The sequence below is a fragment of the Ursus maritimus genome, unplaced genomic scaffold, assembly GCF_017311325.1.
Source record: "Ursus maritimus isolate PB19 unplaced genomic scaffold, ASM1731132v1 scaffold_7, whole genome shotgun sequence".
Taxonomy (NCBI): Eukaryota; Metazoa; Chordata; class Mammalia; order Carnivora; family Ursidae; genus Ursus; species Ursus maritimus.
In genome coordinates, this window is record NW_024426885.1 from 50,924,990 (window position 1) to 50,945,449 (window position 20,460).

The following is a 20,460-nucleotide window of genomic DNA, read 5'->3' on the forward strand; positions in this document are numbered from 1 at the left end:
CTTCCTACCCACCAAGATGGCTACAATCAGAGAGATAATAGCAAGCCCTGGGGATGGTGTGGAGAAATTGAACCCTCAAACCTTGTGATGAGAATGTAAAATGGTGCAGTCTCTTTAGAAAAAGTTTGGCAGTTTCTCAAAAAGTTAAACATTGGTTTACCGTGTCACCCAGCAATTCCACTCCTAGATATATACACCAAAGAACTGAAACCATAATCCACACAAAAAACTTGTACATGAATGTTCATAGCTACACTATTCGTAATAGCCAAAAAGTGCTAACAACCCAAATGTCCATCAACTGGTGAATGGATAAACAGAATCTGGTATATCTATACAATAAACTATTATCTGGCAAATTAAAAAAGTACTGATATACATTATAAGATAGGTGTGCCTTGAAAACATGCTAAGTGAAAGAAGCCAGACACAAAAGAACACACATTATATGACTCCACTTTTATGAATGTCCAGAATAGGCAAATCTATAGTGACAGAAAATAAATGACTTGTTGCCAGGGGATGGGGAGTGTGGTGAATTGGGAGATACAGTGTCTCTTTTGGGGGTGATAAAAACGGTGATGGATATACAATTTTGTGAATACACTAAAACCCAATGAACTGTATGAATTATATCTCTATAAAAAAAGAAAAAGACAAGTAAGCATAGCATACCTTAAAGTCTTCCTAAACATATAATAAACAAAAACTTGTACACTTTTCTATGGTTTGAATTCAGTTTTATAAATGTTACCTTTTTCTTTCTTTTCAAAAATTTTTACTTATTTATTTGAGAGAGAGAGCACATGTGTAAGCGGGGGGAGGAGCAGAGGAAGACTGAAAGAGAGGGGGAAAGGATCTCAAGCAAACTGCGCACGGAGCCTGACGCAGGGCTTGATCTTACCACCCTGAGCCAAAACCAAGAGTCAGAAGCTTAACTAACTAAGCCACCCAGACGCCCACCTTTTTCCTCTTCAACAATAATCATAATGATAAAAATAGCAGGTACTTATTAAGCACTTACTAGGCATGTAGCAAGCATTTTATACTTGGTATTCTCTCTCAAATCATCTCAGTAATCTTGTACGTGGAGTTATTATCCCATTTTATAGAAAGAAAATTGAAGATAAAAGAGGCAGAGTAATTTGCGCAAGGTTATATAAAGGTAATTAAGTCTGACTCCAGAGGTTCTGCTATGCAATTCTGTTTTCCTTAAAACAGTGACTTACTGGTCTCAAATACTAAGTTATTTTTCAATGTATTATGTTGTTCTTTCTATCACCATCATTGAGTTAGGTATCATTTCAAGGCCCAATATTAAATAATGAGCTTACTTCCTAAGTTTATTGAGCACAGAGCAAGGATAGAAAAAATTCCCATATGACAAGTTTTTATTTGTATCAAATCAGAGTATCATAGGTAAATATAAGATTATAATTTGAATATTGTAATATAACATAATTTGGCAAGTTATTTAATTATCCAAAGTTTATTACATGTTTGAGTATGTGCTAAAGAGATTATTTGGCATAACTTGGCAAGATATATATTTCTGTACCTTATCTGATCATTTTTCATTTATATATGTGGTACACATATACGTATGTATGCATATACACACATACATATATACATACATAAATTCCTAAATTAAATATACTTGTATAAAAAGCTGAAGATTGATGTGTTAGAATTAATTCCTGTTTAAAAATCTATAATATTAAATTGCATCTGCATTCAAAGCAGAAATGTAAAAAAAACTGATCAATTTGCTAAATACGCATGAATTTACAAAGTAATTGAAAATGAAATAAAAATTTCCATTGAAATGTTATATTCCTGTTTAATCAACATTTAAGTGGCACTATCAAACTATGGAAATAGACATTATTTTTTAGATTGTTGAGAGAATAAAGATTCTACTGAGCATTACTGTACTCCCTAAATTAAGAATGAATATTATTATAGTAGGAAAAGATGGCAGATAATTTTCTTCTTTATTAATATGGGAATTCTCAGGAAGCAATCAGGGCAGTGTCTATACTCCTGGGCTTGGGTTTCCTCCTTTTCTATCAGTGGAAGTCTGGCTTCTCAGGAAAAGTGCAGCCAGTCCGCCTAATTATGACGCTTGCGGCATAGTGGCCAGCACGGATGCATTCGGTCAGAGGCTTCTCAGAGACCAGTTGAGACAGAAAACCTGGAACACAGACAAACGGAAAAACATGAGTACTACATAACAGCATCAGAAAGGTCATATTGGGTCAGGCCAAAAAATAGTCTATGCACCGATCGCTTTCTTCAGTGTTTATAGTTAAGTGTTTAACCTCAAATGTTAGAGCGTTCTTCCCTCAAACATTATGAGCTTCCCTCAATATTTCTTTCAAAGAGCTCAAGCTGGGACATGACAACTTATCATGAAGTCACTCTAATCTTTGTATGCCTAAAGCATCATCATGCTTTCCTTTAGTTTTGAGATTAAGAGGTTGTGAGTAAGAAGTACTGGCCAACTAATATTACCTTGGGTTTTTACAGCTGAGAAGGTATTAGTTATCCCTCTCTCCAGCTCTCTGGATTCCTTATGTGTTGTTATTTCTAGCACACTGCTTTTGGACAAAATTCTATCATCTGGATGTCTCTCCAAGTACAGATGTAAGAGTTGAAGAGTTACAAAGGACCTTACATCTCCCTTTTACTCCCAGGAGTAACAGTGAAATGATTTCTATAGTCAAACATCATGGACCAGCTTGACATTAAATACATGTGATAAAGTAGAAAACAGTGTTGAGGACTTCTGTTTCTGACCAAGAGGAAATAAAAGGAACCACATTTATCCTTTCTCCAGAAACAACTAAAATAAAGACAAAGTAAATGAAACAATGTTTTTCAAATACTGTAAAAGATCCATGAAAGAAGAGAAACAAATGGGATAAACTGTAAAATTGCTCTAGCTTACCACCTAGAGAGAGTTACTAGGCTACAGCACAAGGAGCGACAACCTAGGCCGAGCTCAACAGTGTCACTCAGCTGAGGAGATGGATTGGGGAGTCAAAGTAGGACAAAATTAAACACGTAGGCAGGATGATCAGCAAGAAAGAGAGAGAAGACATAAATCACCAGTATTGGTAATAAAAGAGGTGATGTCACTATAGAATCTACATGCACTAAAAGAATAATAAAGAAACAATAACAACTTTGTGCCAATAGATTTGACAAGTTGATGAATTGGACAAATTCCTGGAAAGACACAAACTATCAAAGCTGAAGCTCAGGAAGAAATAGATAACACGATTAGCTTTGTACCTATTAAATATATTGACTTTACAGTTAAAAAGCTTCCCAAAAAGATAATTCCAGGTCCACGTGGTGTCACTGGTGAATTCTACCAAATATTTAAGGAGTAAAAATAGTATCAATGCTATACAAAAACCTCTTCAGAAAGCTGAAAACTGAAAATACTTCCCAAATTCCTTGAGGACAGCATTACTCTGACACCAAAATAAAAAAAGATGCAAATACTTTAAAGAAAATTTTAGCAAATCAAATCCAATAGTATATTTAAAAAGATAATAAATTATTATCAGATGGGGTTTATCCTAGGAATGCAAGGTTGGTTTGACATTCAAAAATTAATTAATGTAATTTGGCATAACTAACAAAACCATAAAGATCACCTAATGCAAGAAGAAAAAGCATCTGGAAAATTCAACATATATTTCTTTTTTTTTTTTTTAAGATTTTATTTATTTATTTAACAGAGATAGAGGAGACAGCCAGCGAGAGAGGGAACACAAGCAGGGGGAGTGGGAGAGGAAGAAGCAGGCTCATTTCGGAGGAGCCTGATGTGGGGCTCGATCCCACAACGCTGGGATCACACCCTGAGCCGAAGGCAGACGCTTAACTGCTGTGCCACCCAGGCGCCCCCTCAACATATATTTCTAATAGCAACTTCAAGCAACCTAGGAATAGAAGGGAACCTGCTCAACCTGATAAAGGGAACTTATAAAACTTACAGTTAAAATTATTCTTTTTTTTTTTTTTTAAAGATTTTATTTATTTATTTGACAGAGATAGAGACAGCCAGCGAGAGAGGGAACACAAGCAGGGGGAGTGGGAGAGGAAGAAGCAGGCTCATAGCGGAGGAGCCTGATGTGGGGCTCGATCCCATAACACTGGGATCACGCCCTGAGCTGAAGGCAGACGCTTAACCGCTGTGCCACCCAGGCACCCCATTAAAATTATTCTTAATGGTGGATGATGTAATGTTTTCCCTTTAAGATCAAGAACAAGACAAACATGTTTGTTCTTAAACACCGTACTGGACACTTTAGCCAGTGCAATAAGGCAAACAAAAGAAATAAACAAAAGGCATTAAGTGCTCACTTTGGCAGCACGTATACTAAAATTGGAATAATACAGACAAGATTAGCATGGCCCTTGCACAAAGTGACAAGCAAAGTCGTGAAATGTTTCCTATTTTAGAAAAAGGCATCAAGATGGAAAAAGAAGTAAAATTGTCTTTATATGCAGATGGTATGTCTATGGTTCTCCATGTTGGATAATTTTGCTCCCCCCACTGCCCCAGGACATTTGGCAATGTCTGGCAATTTTTGGTTTTCATAACTGGGGCAGAGGGTGCTATTGGCATCTAGTGAGTAGAGTGAGGGATGCTGCTAAAAATCTTACAATGTCTATAATCTGAGATCGAGAAATCACTGGTCTTTGTAAAATATCCTATGGAATCTAGAAAAAAGTTACTAGAACTAGGAAGTGACCTTAGTAAAGTTGCAGGATACAAGAGCACTATACAAAAATCAATTGAATTTTCATACCATATACACATCATACTGTGTGTATATATAGCAACTGTATATATTAGCAACAGTTAGAAATTGATATTAAAAATACCTTGTACCATACCATCAAATATGTGTAATACATGATAAAAGTGTAAGACCTACACACTGAAAATGACAAAACGATCCTGAAAAAAGCAGTAAAAGAAACCTACAAAAATGGGGAGATAGAAAGTGTTCACAGTCCAGAAGATTCAATATTGTTAACAGCTCTAAGAAAATTTTCTGTGGATTTAATGTAATACCAATCAAAATTCCAGCAGGCTTTTCTTTTTTTTAAAAGATTTTATTTATTTATTTGTCAGAGAAAGAGAGAGAAACACAAACAGGGAGCAGCAGGCAGAGGGAGAAGCAGGCTCCCCACTGAGCAAGAAGCCCAATGTGGGACTTGATCCCAGGACCCTGGGATCATGACCTGAGCTGAAGGCAGATGCTTAACCAACTGAGCCATCCAGGTGTCCCTCCAGCAGGCTTTTCATATAGAAACTGAGAAGCTGATTCCAATACTAATGTGGAAATGAAAAAGACTAAGATTAGTCAAACATACCTTTGAAAAACAAGACTACCTGAGTTAAAACTTATTATAGAACTAAAATAATCAAGACACTACACTATTGGCATAAAGAAAAACAAGTAGGTGAATGCAACTGCACAGTCCAGAAATAAACCTACTTCTGTATCAATTGATTTTTGACAGAAGTATCAAAGCAATCCAGTGGGAGAAGAGATAATCTTTTAAACAAATGGTCTTAGAACAGCTGGATGGCATATTTGAAAAAACAAACAAACCACTTCAACCCTTACCTCACATCACCTACAGAAATAACTTGAAATGCTTCGCAAATCTAAATGTAAGAGCTAAAACTATAAACTTTCAAGAAGGAAACACAGAAAATCTTAGTGACTTTGAATTTGCCAAAAATCTCTTGAGTAAGACATAAAAAGTACAACCTTTTATGGAGGAAAAAAATAACTGGACTTTGCCAAATTAAATACTTCTACACCTCAATAAGAAAGAACCCAATAAAAAATGGGTTCAAAAGAGTTGAACTAACATTTTAGTAAAGAAGATAAACAAATGCCAAATAAGCTCAGGAAAAGATGTTCAATACCATTATTCATTAGAGAAATGCAAATTAAAATCACAATTAGATACTACTGCCAACCCACTAGTATGGCTAAAATTAAAAAGACTGACCATAACAAGTGTTGACAAGGGTGTGGGTGATTTGAAACTCTCATATACTGATAGTGGGAATATGAAATGATAATACCACTTTGAAAACCATATGTCAGCGTCTTAAAAAGTCAAACATACAATTACCATATGACCCAGTCATTCTATTTCTAGGCATTTAATTCAAGGTAAATGAAAGCATATATTCACACCAAAGGCTTGTAGTGAATGTTCACAACAGCTTATTTATAATGATCCAAATGTGGATGAGAAGAGGAAGGAAGCCAGGATTACAAAACAGCACCAGAATAGTAGATATGTCTACACTGATGGTTTCATGGATGTATGCATGCCTATGTTAACATTTGCAAAATTGTACACTTTAAATATGTGCAGTTTATTGTATATCAGTTATAGTAAAATAAAACTATAAAAGAAGAAAAAAGGGAAAAAGTGTTGTAGTTACAAATAAGACAGGTCAAGAACAGAAGAATCTGGGGCTACTTTCCCTCCAGGGGAAACGTGAGCTGCTTAGCAGCACTCAAATACTCAGAAGAACAGATAATGAGAAACTGTTCTGTAGCCAGACTTCCAGGCTGTTCCCTAGGCCCTGGCAGCCTGCTGGGGGTGAAGATTAATTGAGAAGCTATGGTATAATGACCTGTAGAGAGCATTATAAGAGATTTACGTCCTTTCTTCTCTACCATTCTGACCACACAAGCTTTTTCCCTGTCAGATTTGGGGAATGCTCTGTATCTAGTAAAATAAGTATTCCCAACCAAAGAATAAAATTAATTTGGTTAATGGAGTGATATATTTTGAAGACATTTGCTTAGAATGTGAAATCACTCCCTCAAGAGGTTTAGTACGAGTATTTGATCACTGAGTTTTCAGGTAACAGTCAAAGGTCAATATTAACTTTCAGCCAAACTGTGAGACTAAAATGCTCAGCCCACACAGTGAATGGAGCAGACGCCAAATTCAGAGTCAGATCAGCTTACAGTGGAAACACGTCTATGAGAAGCCTTATATGCAACATCTGTTTTCCTCATTCCTTCTGGTATGATCTTTGTGAGAAAAGGAAAAGCTTATGTTTATGAAATATTTTTGTGAAGCTAAGTGCCAGCATCCTCTAAGAGAAGAGCTAGTTGATGTCTGAAGTGAAGTACTCTGAAGAGACATTTGCTTTGACAAGTGGAAAGCCTGAATGCAGAAAAAAGCTAAGACCTTTGCCCTAGGAGAATAACAGTTTTCAATAATCTATTTTGAAAAACCAACTGAGACAAACTACAGGGTTATACAATCAATTGTAAGTGGAACCTTCATAAAGTAGCTGATGTGAATCTTAGAAGTTGTGTAAAATGGTTTAAACAAAGGGAGCTTATATTTTAAGAATCCTAGGGAATCCTATTATAACACGAATAAACATTCTAAGATAATTTTTTATTGTGTAAAAGATATATAACCTAGTTTACCATTTTAACCATTTTTAAGTGTGCAATTCATGGCATTAAGATCATTTTGTGAAGTTGTGTAATTGTCACTTTCATCAATTTCCAGAACTTTTTCCTCGCTTCAACAGAAACCCCAAATTCTTTAAACAATAACTCTATTCCTCCATACTTCTGGCCTCTGGCAACTGCTACTCTACTTTCTGTCTCTATGAATTTGCCTGTTCTAGGTACCTCATATGAGTGGGATCACACAATAGTTGTCCTTTTGTATCTGGCTTATTTGAGTTACTGTAATGTTTCCCAACATAATAGAATTTTTAATTATTAGCTGACCAAAAGTGTATTTTAAATAAAATGCTTTATTTGGAAATAATTTCAAATTCACAGAAAAGTTGCAGGAATAAAAATAATGTGAAAAACACCCACATATCCTTTACCCAGATGCACTTATTGTTAACATTTCCTCCTTTTGTGCACATAGACTCTCCCTTTCTACAGGTTTTTGCTGTATTTGAGAACAAGTTGCATTTATCATGCTTCTTTACCTTTAAATACAGCAGGGCTTCTTTCCTGAGAATAAGACTATTCTCTTAAATATCCACAGTTATTAACTTCAGTAACACTGTTAGAATACCGTTATCTAATTTCACTCTCCATATCCCAGTTTTGACAATGATCCAATAATCCAATAATTTTTTAAGACTTTATTTTTAAGTAATCTCTACACCCAACATGGGGCTTGAACTCACAATTCTGAGATCAAGAGTCACATGCTCTACTGCCTGAGCCAGATAGGCACTCCCAAATAATGTACTTTATAGCACTTTTTTTTTCCCCTTTCAGGATAGAATCCAGTGTAGGATTTGTTATGTTTTTGGTCTTCTATACTTTTGAACATCCCTCAGACTTTCTTTGACTTTTGTGACAGGGACATTTTTGAAGCATATAGTCTTCCCCTAATTCCTATTTATCAGAGTGATTCTCATTTGGGTTTGTCTGATATTTCCTCATATTTAAGTCAGATTATGCACTTATGGCCAGAATACTAGAAAAATTACGTTGTGTCCTTCTCAGGGTATCACATTTAGAGGTACATTATGTCTAGTTGCTAATCACTGGCGATGTTCATTTTGATCACCTGGACATAGTTTCCAGTGCTTCGCAGTCACAAAGAATGCCAAAATGGATAACTTTTTGCATATATGTCTTTGTATTATTGAGGGGTGATGTATCTTCAGGATAAATTTCTGGATGTAGAACTTTTGAGCTGAAGAGTAGATAAATAAGTAGTTCTGTTAGATATTGCCAAATCCCCTTTCATAGAAGTTGAACGACTTTGTATTTCCACTAGTAATGTTTAAGAGTGCTTGTTTCCCCATAACCTCACCAACAGCGTGTACTGTCAGGCTTTTGAATTTTTGCCAATGGGTCAGAAACGGTATCTCAATGTAATTTTAATTTGCATTTCTCTTATTATGAGTGAGGCCGAACATTTTATATGTTTGAAGAACAAATCTGGTTTGTTCTTATCTTTCACCTATTCTAAAGGATTTTTGGTCTTCCTCTATTTTTAAAAGTTATTTGCATTTTGGGGGTATTACTCTAATAAATTATTTAAGTAGGGAAAAATATCAACAGTAGCAATATGCTATTAATATATACAAATACTATGTCAGCAAGGAAACAAAGTGATTGTTCATATCTTATTCACTGAATGTGAATTTTAAAGAGTGTGGTTGGCACACACTATAACAGATAAGTAAGGCTTGCAGATATATATCAAAAAAGAAGTTTGCTCTCTTTTAGTGAAGGTTTTGGGTCTATCAGGAATTCAACAAGAAAAATCTTAAATGACTGACTTGGCATGTGTGCTCAACATGAAAAAATCCTCTAGGAGACCTTTTCATTGATGCTTTTCTCCTGGTTCTTATATTCCTCATCAGTACATTATCTTAAAAACAAAGGGTAAGGTACTGTATATATGCCTTCCAACATAGTCAAGAGAACAGAAACAGGAGGCATAAAACTGGAGAAGAAACATCAACATAGGTTTTCAATCGGGAACTCATATGCTGAGCCAGCTGTTGCCTTTCTACTTTGGTTCCTTCTCTCTGGGATCTGAAGAACTCCTTTCTAATCCTTCTACCAATAGGCTTATCCTATGGCCTCTCTGACTTTTCTGAAATTTAGGTCATGTCATGGACCTTAGGTCTCAAGCTGTTGAAGCATATGGTGGGTGAAGGCTTCTCACTGACAATGAATTTGGTTCCTGGGCTAGTGTTGGCTGGCTCTGAATCTTGGAACAATCACAGATCCAGAGGTATCAGAATAAACCTCTGTCCATTAGCAATCAGTCTAGCTTATTACCTTCTGGTTACTTTCATTTGGATTTTTCTTTTACTGATGTTAAGGAGAGTGATCATTTTTAGCATAACTGAATACAGTATCTGAGATGAGACCTGAAATATATATATATTTATTAATTATATGTTAGTCACCATACAGCACATCATCAATTTTTGATGTAGTGTTCCATGATTCACTGAAACATGTATTTAAACTATTCAGAGAGGAGGTGCTAGGCTAGTTTCCTCAAAGCACATGTAGAGGTGGGATGGCTGGTGTGGACAAAAGACAATATAATTTCCTGACTTAATATGTCTATTTTATGTAGTTACTGTATAAGAGATATAATACCCAGAATTTTTTCAGTGTGATTTACAGAAAAGTGAGAAATATGTCAGGAGGTATGAAAGCCTTAATCAAGACACTTAAGAGCTAGGGATATTTATGAAGAAATGAACAAAGTCTGTAAGTCAATTTTTTTCTTTTCCATATATCGTTCCTTCACCAATAGTTTTCACGGTGGGTGGAACTAAAAGTCAGTAGACTCTATTATTGTTCATTCAACAATTCACAACAAAAAGAATGACTTAGCTTTTCTGGTTGTCCTCACATAAGAAAGCTGTGCCACACAGATTTTACGAACTTGGAAGAATTAAGGTTTTGTTGTTGTTTGTTTGTTTTGATTACTGATTCAGTTTCATTGCTAGTAACTGGGTCTGTTCAAATTTTCGATTTCTTCCTGATTCAGTTTTGGAAAGTTATATGTTTCCAGGAATTTATCCATTTCTTCTAGGTTGTCCAACTGGCATCTAAGTTTTCATAATAGTCTCTCATAATTGTTTGTATTTCTGTGGTGTTGGCTGTTGTTCCTCCTTCATTTCTGATTTTATTTAGTGAGTCCTCTCTCTTTTTTTCTTGATGAGTCTAGCTAAGAGTTTATCAATTTTGTTGATCTTTTCAAAGGACAAGCTTCTGATTTCATTGATCTGTTCTATTGTTTTTTAAATTTCTATTTCATTTATTTCTGCTCTAATCTTTATTATTTCCTTCCTTCTACTGGTTTTGGGCTTTGTTCTTTATTCTCTAGCTTCTTCAGGTATAAGGTTAGGTTGTTTATTTGAGATTTTTCTTCTCTTGGTTCTTGAGGTAGGCCTGTATCACTATAATCTTCCCTCTTAGAACAGCTTTTGCTGCATCCGAAAGAGTTTGGACCATTGTGTTTTCATTTTCATTTGTACCATGTATTTTTTGATTTCCTCTTTGATTTCTTGGTTGATCCATTCATTGTTTAGTAGCATGTTATTTAGCCTCCACGTATTTGTGTTCTTTCCAGACTTTTTCTTGTGTTTAATAAAGAAAAGATAAACAAAGGAATCTAAGCATAGCACTAAAAAAAGCCATCGAACTACAAGGGAAGAGAACAAGAAAAGAAGAAAGGAGCAGAGAGGAAGTACAAAAACAACCAGAAAACAAGTAACAAAATGGCAATAAGTAACTTACGTATCAATAAGTACTTCGAATGTAAATGGACTAAATGCTCTAGTCAAAGACGGGGTGATTGAATGGATGAAAAAATAAGACCTATGTATATGCTGCTGACAAGAGACTCACTTCAGACCTAAAAACACATGCAGACTGGAAGTGAAAGGATGGAAAAATATTTACCATGCATATGGAAGCAAAAAGAAAGCAGGGGTAGAAATACTTACACTGGACAAAATAGACTTTATTTATTTATCTTTTAAGTAGGCTCCATGGCCAGCATGGAGCCCAACGTAGGGCTTGAAGTCATGAGCCTGAGACCAAGACCTGAATTGAGATCAAGAGTCAGACACTCAACTGACTGAGCCACCCAGGTGTCCTGGGCAAAACAGACTTTAAAACAAAGACTGTTAAGAGAGACAGAGAAGGACACTACATAAAAGAAACAATTCAACAAGAGGATATAACATCCATAGAGATCTATGCACCCAATATGGGAGCACCTAAATACATAAAGCAACTATTAATAGACACAAAGGAAGAAAGTGATAGTAATACAGTAACAATAGGGGACTTTAGCACCCCATTTACATCAATGGATAGATCATCCAGAGAGAAAAATCAACAAGGAAACAATGCCTTTGAATGACACATTGGACCTGATGGATATCACATATATACAGAACATTCTTTCCAAAAACAGCAGAATACACATTCTTTTCACGTGTACATGGAACATTCTCCAGAATAGAACATATGTTAGGCCACAAAACAAGTCTCAATAAAGACAAAAGATCAAAATCATATATCATGCATCTTTTCTGAACACAACGGAAGAATGAAATTGAATAATTCACCTTTTACAAGTGTTAGCATCTTGTATTAGTCTCAAATTGTTTCTCCAACAATACTGCATAAGTACGTATCAGTGATTATCTCTTTCTTACATAGTCTCCAAAGCCTTTTAATATATAGTAGACCACAATATGTATATGAGTAAAACATCTGAAAGTATTTTTAGAATATATATAATTTTCTTTAAAAATCACATTTTATGCTAAATTTAAATTTTTATACGTTTAGATAGTATAGTACTTTGTTTACTTGACAATACAGACAAATGTATATGTGCTTGAAGTAATTTTTTTTTTTTAAAGATTTTATTTATTTATTTGACAGAGGTAGAGACAGCCAGCGAGAGAGGAAACACAAGCAGGGGGAGTGGGAGAGGAAGAAGCAGGCTCCCAGCGGAGGAGCCTGATGTGGGGCTCGATCCCAGAACGCCGGGATCACGCCCTGAGCTGAAGGCAGACACTTAACGACTGAGCCACCCAGGCGCCCCTTGAAGTAGTTTTTAAGCCATATAATTTAAAGGTCAGAGAAAACTAACAAGGTGAAATAGAGTAATACCTCAGGTATAAGACTTGAAGCAATAGCTGCCATGGTCATGCATATTACACTTTCAATGACCACCCCTCAGAACTTCACTGAGAGCCTGTTTAGTTCAAGAAAGCAAGGGGAAATTTTTTTTTTCCTGATTGCAAAAGTAATAACCAATAATTGTAAAAAAAGTGGAAAAAAGTAGTAAAACAGTAGAATTAAGAAGTATAAAACACACGTAGTCCCATTATAAAGAATAATCAGTGCCATATAGCATGGAGATACTAACAAGAGCTATAAGACTAAGAAAAAAAATTAGAAAGTGTAAAAAATGAAATAAATTTGCCATTATTTTCAGTTAAGAGAACTGTATATAGAAAACCTCAAATAATCTATAAATTGTTGGACTTAAGGGACTTTGGAAAGATTGCTGGATATAACAGAAATATACCAAAGTCAATTATTCATATACATGTCAGCAATTATTCATATATATATGTATCAGAAGACAAAAGAAATTTGAGAAAAGATATACAAGCAACATAAATTATGCCAGTCTCTAATGAAGAAAATTATAAATCCTTATCAAGCAACATTATAAAGGACCTAAATAAATAGAGAGATGTGCCAGGTTCTTGGATAAGAAGATTCATTAATGCAAAATCAAAGTCTCAACAAGGTTTTGGGGAACTGACAAGTTGATCCTAAAATCTGTATGAAAAACAAAGAATCAAGAAGAGCCAAACATTCCTGCTGAAGAAAAACAAGGTAGGAAAGACCAAATCCAACACTTAGAAAACTGTAATAATAAATACAGTGTAGTATTAGCATAGGTATAGATAAATAGTGCAAAGGAAAAGAAAAGATAGTTCTGAAATGGGCCTATGCAAATGTGGAAATCTGAGCTTCAAAGGAATTAGCATTGTGAATCCATGGTGAAAGGGTCGTTTATTAGAAAATAGCGTTTAGGCAACTAGTTTTTGATTTGGCAAAATAAAATTACCTTATTCCACATTAAAAAAATCCAGATGTATCAAGGAATGAAATGTGAATGGCAAAACTAAGACTTTTAGAAGAAAATAAAGAATATACTAATGTTGTAGACAGAAGGATTTCTTAAACAAGACACAAAAAGCACAAACTAACTCCAAAGTAAAAAAATAAAAAATTCAACTATGCTGAAATGAAAACTTCTGTTTCTCCAAAGACACCTTAAAGAGAAGGGAAAAAAATCAAATTTGTTTTCTGGATTCTAATATCTAATTGGTATTAATCACACATATGTGTCTCGATATCATACTTTAAATATTGTCATGTAAACTTTTTTCACTTAATATATTATCTAAACAATGTGATACCATTTTTCACCTGAGAGATTAGTAAAGATAAAAATAGTTAATACACTGTATTATCAAAGAGAGTGAACATAATTATATACTGGAGGGTAAGTTAGCACTCTTTTTGAAAGGCACTTAGGCAATATCTACCAAAACTGTAAGTGTACAGGGGTGCCTGACTGGCTCAGTTGGAAGAGCGTGCGACTTCTGATCCTGGGGTGGTAAGTTCGAGCCCCACACAGGATGTAAAGATTTCTTTTTTTTTTTTTTAAAGATTTTATTTATTTATTCGACAGAGATAGACAGCCAGCGAGAGAGGGAACACAAGCAGGGGGAGTGGGAGAGGAAGAAGCAGGCTCATAGCAGAAGAGCCTGATGTGGGGCTCGATCCCATCACGCCGGGATCACGCCCTGAGCCGAAGGCAGACGCTTAACCGCTGTGCCACCCAGGCGCCCCAGGATGTAAAGATTTCTTAAATAAATAAACTTAAAAAAACAAAACCAAAAAACTTTAAGTGCACAAAGTTCAAGCTCAGCAATTCTTCTAAGAATTGGAAATGACCTCTAAACTACATATATGCATATATGTGTACAAAGGCATAAGTAGAAGGACACTTACTGCAGCATTGTTTGTAATAAAAAAGACCAACTTAATATTAATACTGTACTATATCTAATATACAGAACATATTAAAGTATCCTTGCTTGACACAGTAATATCCTTTATAGAATTTTTTTCCTGCTTCAGAATCTAATCCAGGATCACAGTTCCATTTAGTTATCATGTTCCTTTAGTCTCTTTTAATCTAGAAAAGTATCCCCTCCCATTCAGCAGTTTAAAACTGGCATTTTTAAAGAGTCCAGCTAAGTTGCTTTGCATAATATCCCTCAATTTGGGTTTGTCTAATGTTTCTTCATGGTTACATTCAGGTTTAACAAGTTTGGAAGGGGTATCACAGAAATGATGCCGTGTCCTTCTTAGGGTATTTCACTGGGGGTACATGGTGTTGATTTGTTCCATCCTTGGTGATGTTAAGTTTGATCACTTGGCAAAGGTAGTATCAACCATATTTCTTCTTAAAAATGTTGTATGATTTATGTTAAAAAAAATCCATCAATTTGAAGAGGGGAGTGGTTAAATCCATGGAATGGAATAATATAAAGCAGTTAGCCAGAATGAGGTAGATCTTCATGTGCTGCTATGAAACAATGTCCAAGATAGGAGTAAATGAAAGATCAAGGGTATAGAACAGTAAGCACAGTATATAGTATTCTCATTTGATAAAAACTGGGATATTAATACATACACAAACTTCACATGTGCAGGATATTTCTGGATGGATTTAATAGAACCTAGCAAAGAAAGCTGCCTCAAGGAGGGGAATTAGAGGACTGGGGTAGGACCAATGTCTACTTTTCATTGTATCTACTACTTCTACTATATGCATATATCCTTTTTATACTGTTGTATTTTCTACTTATTTTATTATTTCTGCAATAAAAAGTATATTATTTTCCCATATTTTTAAATATTCCTAGAGACAATGCTTTTTAAATGTGGATATAGCGTAATTTACTTAATTCTAGTATTGGGTATTTAGGTTGTTTCTTTTTCTTTCTTTCTTTCTTTCTTTTTACTATAAATAAACTGTCATGAATATCTCTATGAAATTCTTACAGCATTAATTATTGTGCACATTTTTAATTTCCTTAGGATAAATTTCCTTAAGGGTAATTAATAATTTTTCAGGCTTTACATACATATTGCCAAATTTCTTTTCAAAAAGATCTTATTAATGTACACTCCCAAAAGCATTCTTGCTATTAAAAATTCTGTTCAATAATTTGAAAAGTTAAAGGCAGAATCTTGTTTTACTTTAGTTATTTGCTTATTAGGGATATTGAAAACTTTTTTGTTTATATGCCTAATAGCCATTTGTATTTCTTTTTATAAACTGAAGGCAACTTTTACCCATTTTTCTGTTGGAATACTTCTCTTCTTTTATTGATTTTTAAGAGATTCCCAGTTTGTCTACTATATATGTTGCAAATACTTTTCCTTACTTTGTCATTTGTCTTTTATTTTTATTTTGATATAGATTAACCTTTTCTTTAGTAAATTGTCCACTGAATTTAGGCTGAGAAAGGTCTTCCACACCATGAGATTAGATAAATATTAGACTACCTTTTAATTCATTTGGGGTCATTTAACTCTTTATTCCATCTGAAAATTCTTTCAGTATAATGATTGGTAGAGATCAACCTTTGTTTTTTCCAAAAAGTTGTATTTTTGTTTCATTACCATGCCTTAAGTAATCCATCCTGCTCTAGTTGTTCTTAAACATTTTATTTGGAAATAATTTTAGATTCTCAGAAGAATTGCAAAGATAGTACAGAGTGCTATTGTACCCACCCTGTACCCATTTTTAGTTTTTTGTCAGATCCACGGAACACACTTTAGAAACCTTTTTTTCTTTCTTTACTTTTTTTTTTGAGAGACAGAGAAAGCATGTGCATGAGTGGGGGTGGGGTGGGTGGAGGGAGCAGAGGGAGAGAGAGAGAATCTTAAGTAGGCTCCACACTCAGCATAGAGCCTGATGAGAGGCTCGATCTCATGACCCTGAGATCATGACCTCAGCTGAAATCAAGAGTCAGATGCTTAACTGACTGAGCCACCCAGGCGCCCTCACTTTAGAAACATTTTTATTCAAAATAATAAAAAGGCAAAAATTTTATGTGTGTCTAAAAATACAACATTATCATTTCCAGATTTCAAAGATGATTTTTTTTATTATTTGCTCTTCTCATCTCCTAAATATTCTATAATAAGCAATATTACTTTATAATCCAAAAAAAGCCAATAAAAGTTATTTTAAACAATAACATGGGGATATTTAACTATTCAGATAAATAGTTAAGAATAACTCATTCAAGAATTTCAGCTAAGTGATGTTTTGTTCTAACGGTTTTCCAGTTATGCCTTTAGATTTCATTAATAATTGTAGCCACTTGGGAATAGAGTTTCCACAAAGTAAATCAGTGTAAGTATCAGTATAAGTACAATGAAATTGGTCACTCTTCTTAAAAGATTCCTCAAGGACATAACGATCTTTACTACTTTCTGCATTCTTACACTTAGGGAAACACAGGCTGTGTGAGAGGGCACATCTTAGAAAGTTTCTGAGGAGACTTTAGCTCAGTCTTTCTTCCCCAAATGAAGTCTTCATCTATAGAAACTATATGCCAAGTAAATCAGTCTGCATCTTTTGAAATGGAAATTCAAGGACCAATGCTTCCCCAGAAGGGATTGCTGGGAAAATTCCTGACAGAATTAAGCAGAAAGGATCACTGTACTTGGATAGAGTGGCTATTATGTGATATCAGTGAAAACAAGCTTTTTGGTAAAAACTGTGAGGTCACTGGCCATAAGACACTCAGCACCATAGGACACCATAGCTGATGAAACACAGGGTATACACATATGCCGAAGATACTAGTAAAATGAGATAGGTGGAAGAAAAGTTTTTCCACTTTGGCATTTTAAAAAAATTAATAAACTCTATTTTTTGGAGCATTTTTAAGTTTCCAGAAAAACTGAAAGGAAAGTACAGAATTCCTTTATACTCTCTCATCCCCCATCCTTCAGTTTCCCCTATTGTTAACATCTTGCATTGGTGTGGTACATTTGTTACAACTGATGAGCCAATATTGATTCATTTGTATGTTTGTTTGTTTTTTTAGAGAGTGCAAGTGTGCACAAGCTGCAGGGGAAGGGGCAGAGGGAGAGAGAGAATCTTAAGCAGGCTCCACAGTCAGCGTGGAGCCCTATGCAGGGCTTGATCTCACGGCCCTGAGACCTGAGCTGCAATCAACAGTTGGATGTTTAACCCACTGAGCCACCCAGGTGCCCCAATATTGATTCATTATTAACAACTAAAGTCCATGGTTTACACTAGGGGTCGCTTTTTGTGTTCATTCTATAAGACTTGAAAAATGTTTAATGATCTGTTTTCCACCATTGCAGTATCATACAAAACCCCTGTACTTTACCCATTTATCTGTCTCTACTCCCCACCCCAAGTCCTTGACAACCACTGATATTTTCACTGTGTCCACAGTTTTGCCTTTCCCAGAATGTCATATAGTCGAAATCACAGTATATAGCCTTTTCAGATGGGCCTCTTTCATTTAGTACTATGTGTTTAAGTTTCCTCTGTCTTTTCATGGCTTGACAGCTCACTTCCTTTCATGGTTGAATACTATTCCACTGTATGGGTGTGCCACAGTTTGTCTATCCAGTCACCTATTGAAGGATATCTTGGTTGCTTCCAAGTTTTGTCAGTTAAATTGATTAAGGCTGCTATCAACACCCATGTGCATCCATTTTAACACGGACCTAAGTTTTCAACTTATTTGAGTAAATACCAGGGAGTATGATTGTTGGGTCATATGGTAAGAGGATGTTTTGTAAGAAATTGCCAAACTGTTTTCCAAAGTGGCTGTACCATTTTGCATTCCCATGAGCAATGAATGAGAGTTCCTGGTGCTGCACATCCTTACCACATGGGCCACACCTATAAACTCAAGAAGCTGGAAATGATACGACTGAAAGAATGGTTTTTCCATTAAAAAAATTCTTGACATTTACTTAAAAAGAAAAACCTCCTCAAACAAAATGGACTGTTTAAAAGTATATATGCATTATACCAAACTCACTTATCTGTTCTACTGTTTGGTACATTTATTTATTTTATTGTATGTTTTTTGTCTTCAGAAAGCTATATCGTTCACCTCAGATTCCATTGGTATTTTCCAGGGCCTTGGCTCAGATCCTTGAGGACTGGGTCAATGATCTAATGAATCATTAGAATTCCTGACTGTTACAATACTATGATTTCCCTACTGTCTCTATCCCTTGCCCGACCCCAGCTCATTCATTTATCAATGTTCTTTATACACGAGTAATATCAAACTACACACTGTATAGTAGTGACAAGTTAATTACACAGTTATTAAGAGATAATGTGGGAGTAGTAACATAAGTTATCATGTAATTTACCTTTGTTCTTTGAGACATTACCATGTAATTAAAGCAAACCTGATATAATATTTTACAGCAACTAACAGTGCTGAATTCTATACTCTCCCTGTAAAAAATTTGCTCTCAGTCATTTCTGGGTCAATTTGATTTTTCAATTCTTTGTTTGTTTTCCACCTTTCTAAGATACCTACACTTTAGTGATGATTTATGTGCTTTCTTAAACTGGCCTGCTATACCTTCTAGATCAATAATTACCAGATACATGCTGCCACATGGCACACAAGACAGTCAACTTAAAGGCTGAATTTTTTTTTAAGGCTGTATTTTTATTGCATGTAGCTGCTTAAGGGAATAAAATACATACTAAAACTTTGACTAGTCTAATCCTCAATTTATTAGACTCATGCCACTACCACTCCTATACTTAATGTTTTATTGTAAGAAGCAAAAGAAAAGGAAGTAAAAATGCTGAATGCTATCAAAAATACTTTGATTTATTCAATCAATCAACAGCTTTCAAATGCCTACCATTACTAAACATCATGATTCAAAGATGGATAAAATATAGTTTGTCTTTGAGAATTTTATTGTTTTAGGAGAGAAAGTTATGTAAATACTTTAAAAATAATCATAGCAGAAATGTGAAGGATGAACTTACTAGGAAAGAGATTGTTGGCAGAGAGATCAAATTGGAATCTAGTACAATATTTTAGGAGTGGTTCTCAAAGTGTGGTCTCTTGGGGTGCCTGGGTGGCACAGCGGTTAAGCGTCTGCCTTCGGCTCAGGGCGTGATCCCGGCGTTATGGGATCGAGCCCCACATCAGGCTCCTCCGCTGTGAGCCTGCTTCTTCCTCTCCCACTCCCCCTGCTTGTGTTCCCTCTCTCGCTGGCTGTCTCTATCTCTGTCAAATAAATAAATAAAATCTTAAAAAAAAAAAAAAAGTGTGGTCTCCGGATCACCTAAGTCCCACCCTCGACCTACCAAATCAGAAATTGGATAGGGCCCAGCAACTGCCTTTTAACAAGTCTTCCAGGTGATCCGCATGCATGCTCAAGTTTGAGAACCACTGTTCTGGGTGATAGATAATAAGGACAGGAAGGAGAAAACCCAAGTTTAGTGATCTGACATGGGTGCTGATGAAAAGTTGAGCAGTTAAGGACAATTCTGTGGCTTAAAGCTGAGGAAACTGTGTGGACAATGAAACATGGACTATGTCCCAGACTCAGTTCATATCAAGTGCTCTTCACTAGAGATTCTTATTGCTTTCTTTAGGGAGGATCTACTTTTAACTACACTCCCACCTGTCAGTGGAGGAATACCAGCAAAGATCCTAGGTAGGACAGGACAGAGGTGCTGTTATTTGATGCACTGGACATTCACTGGGCATTC

General features: G+C 35.4%; 1 protein-coding gene and 1 non-coding gene across 6 annotated transcripts in view; one reads left to right on the forward strand and one right to left on the reverse strand.

The window, feature by feature from the left end:
- Positions 1–1,373: 1,373 nt before the first annotated feature.
- The window catches only part of ADK (adenosine kinase), a 518,777-nt gene continuing 499,690 nt past the window's right edge, over positions 1,374–20,460 (reverse strand). For all 5 annotated transcript variants that reach the window (XM_008696067.2, XM_008696069.2, XM_008696071.2 and 2 more), the window contains one exon: positions 1,374–2,197. In XM_008696067.2, coding sequence (XP_008694289.1) covers positions 2,073–2,197 — 125 coding nt within the window. In that variant the 3' untranslated portion in view covers positions 1,374–2,072. The remainder of the gene's footprint in view (positions 2,198–20,460) is intronic.
- LOC121101358 lies at positions 4,373–4,478 on the forward strand. The gene has a single exon (XR_005833352.1). It is a non-coding gene; the product is annotated as a U6 spliceosomal RNA (small nuclear RNA).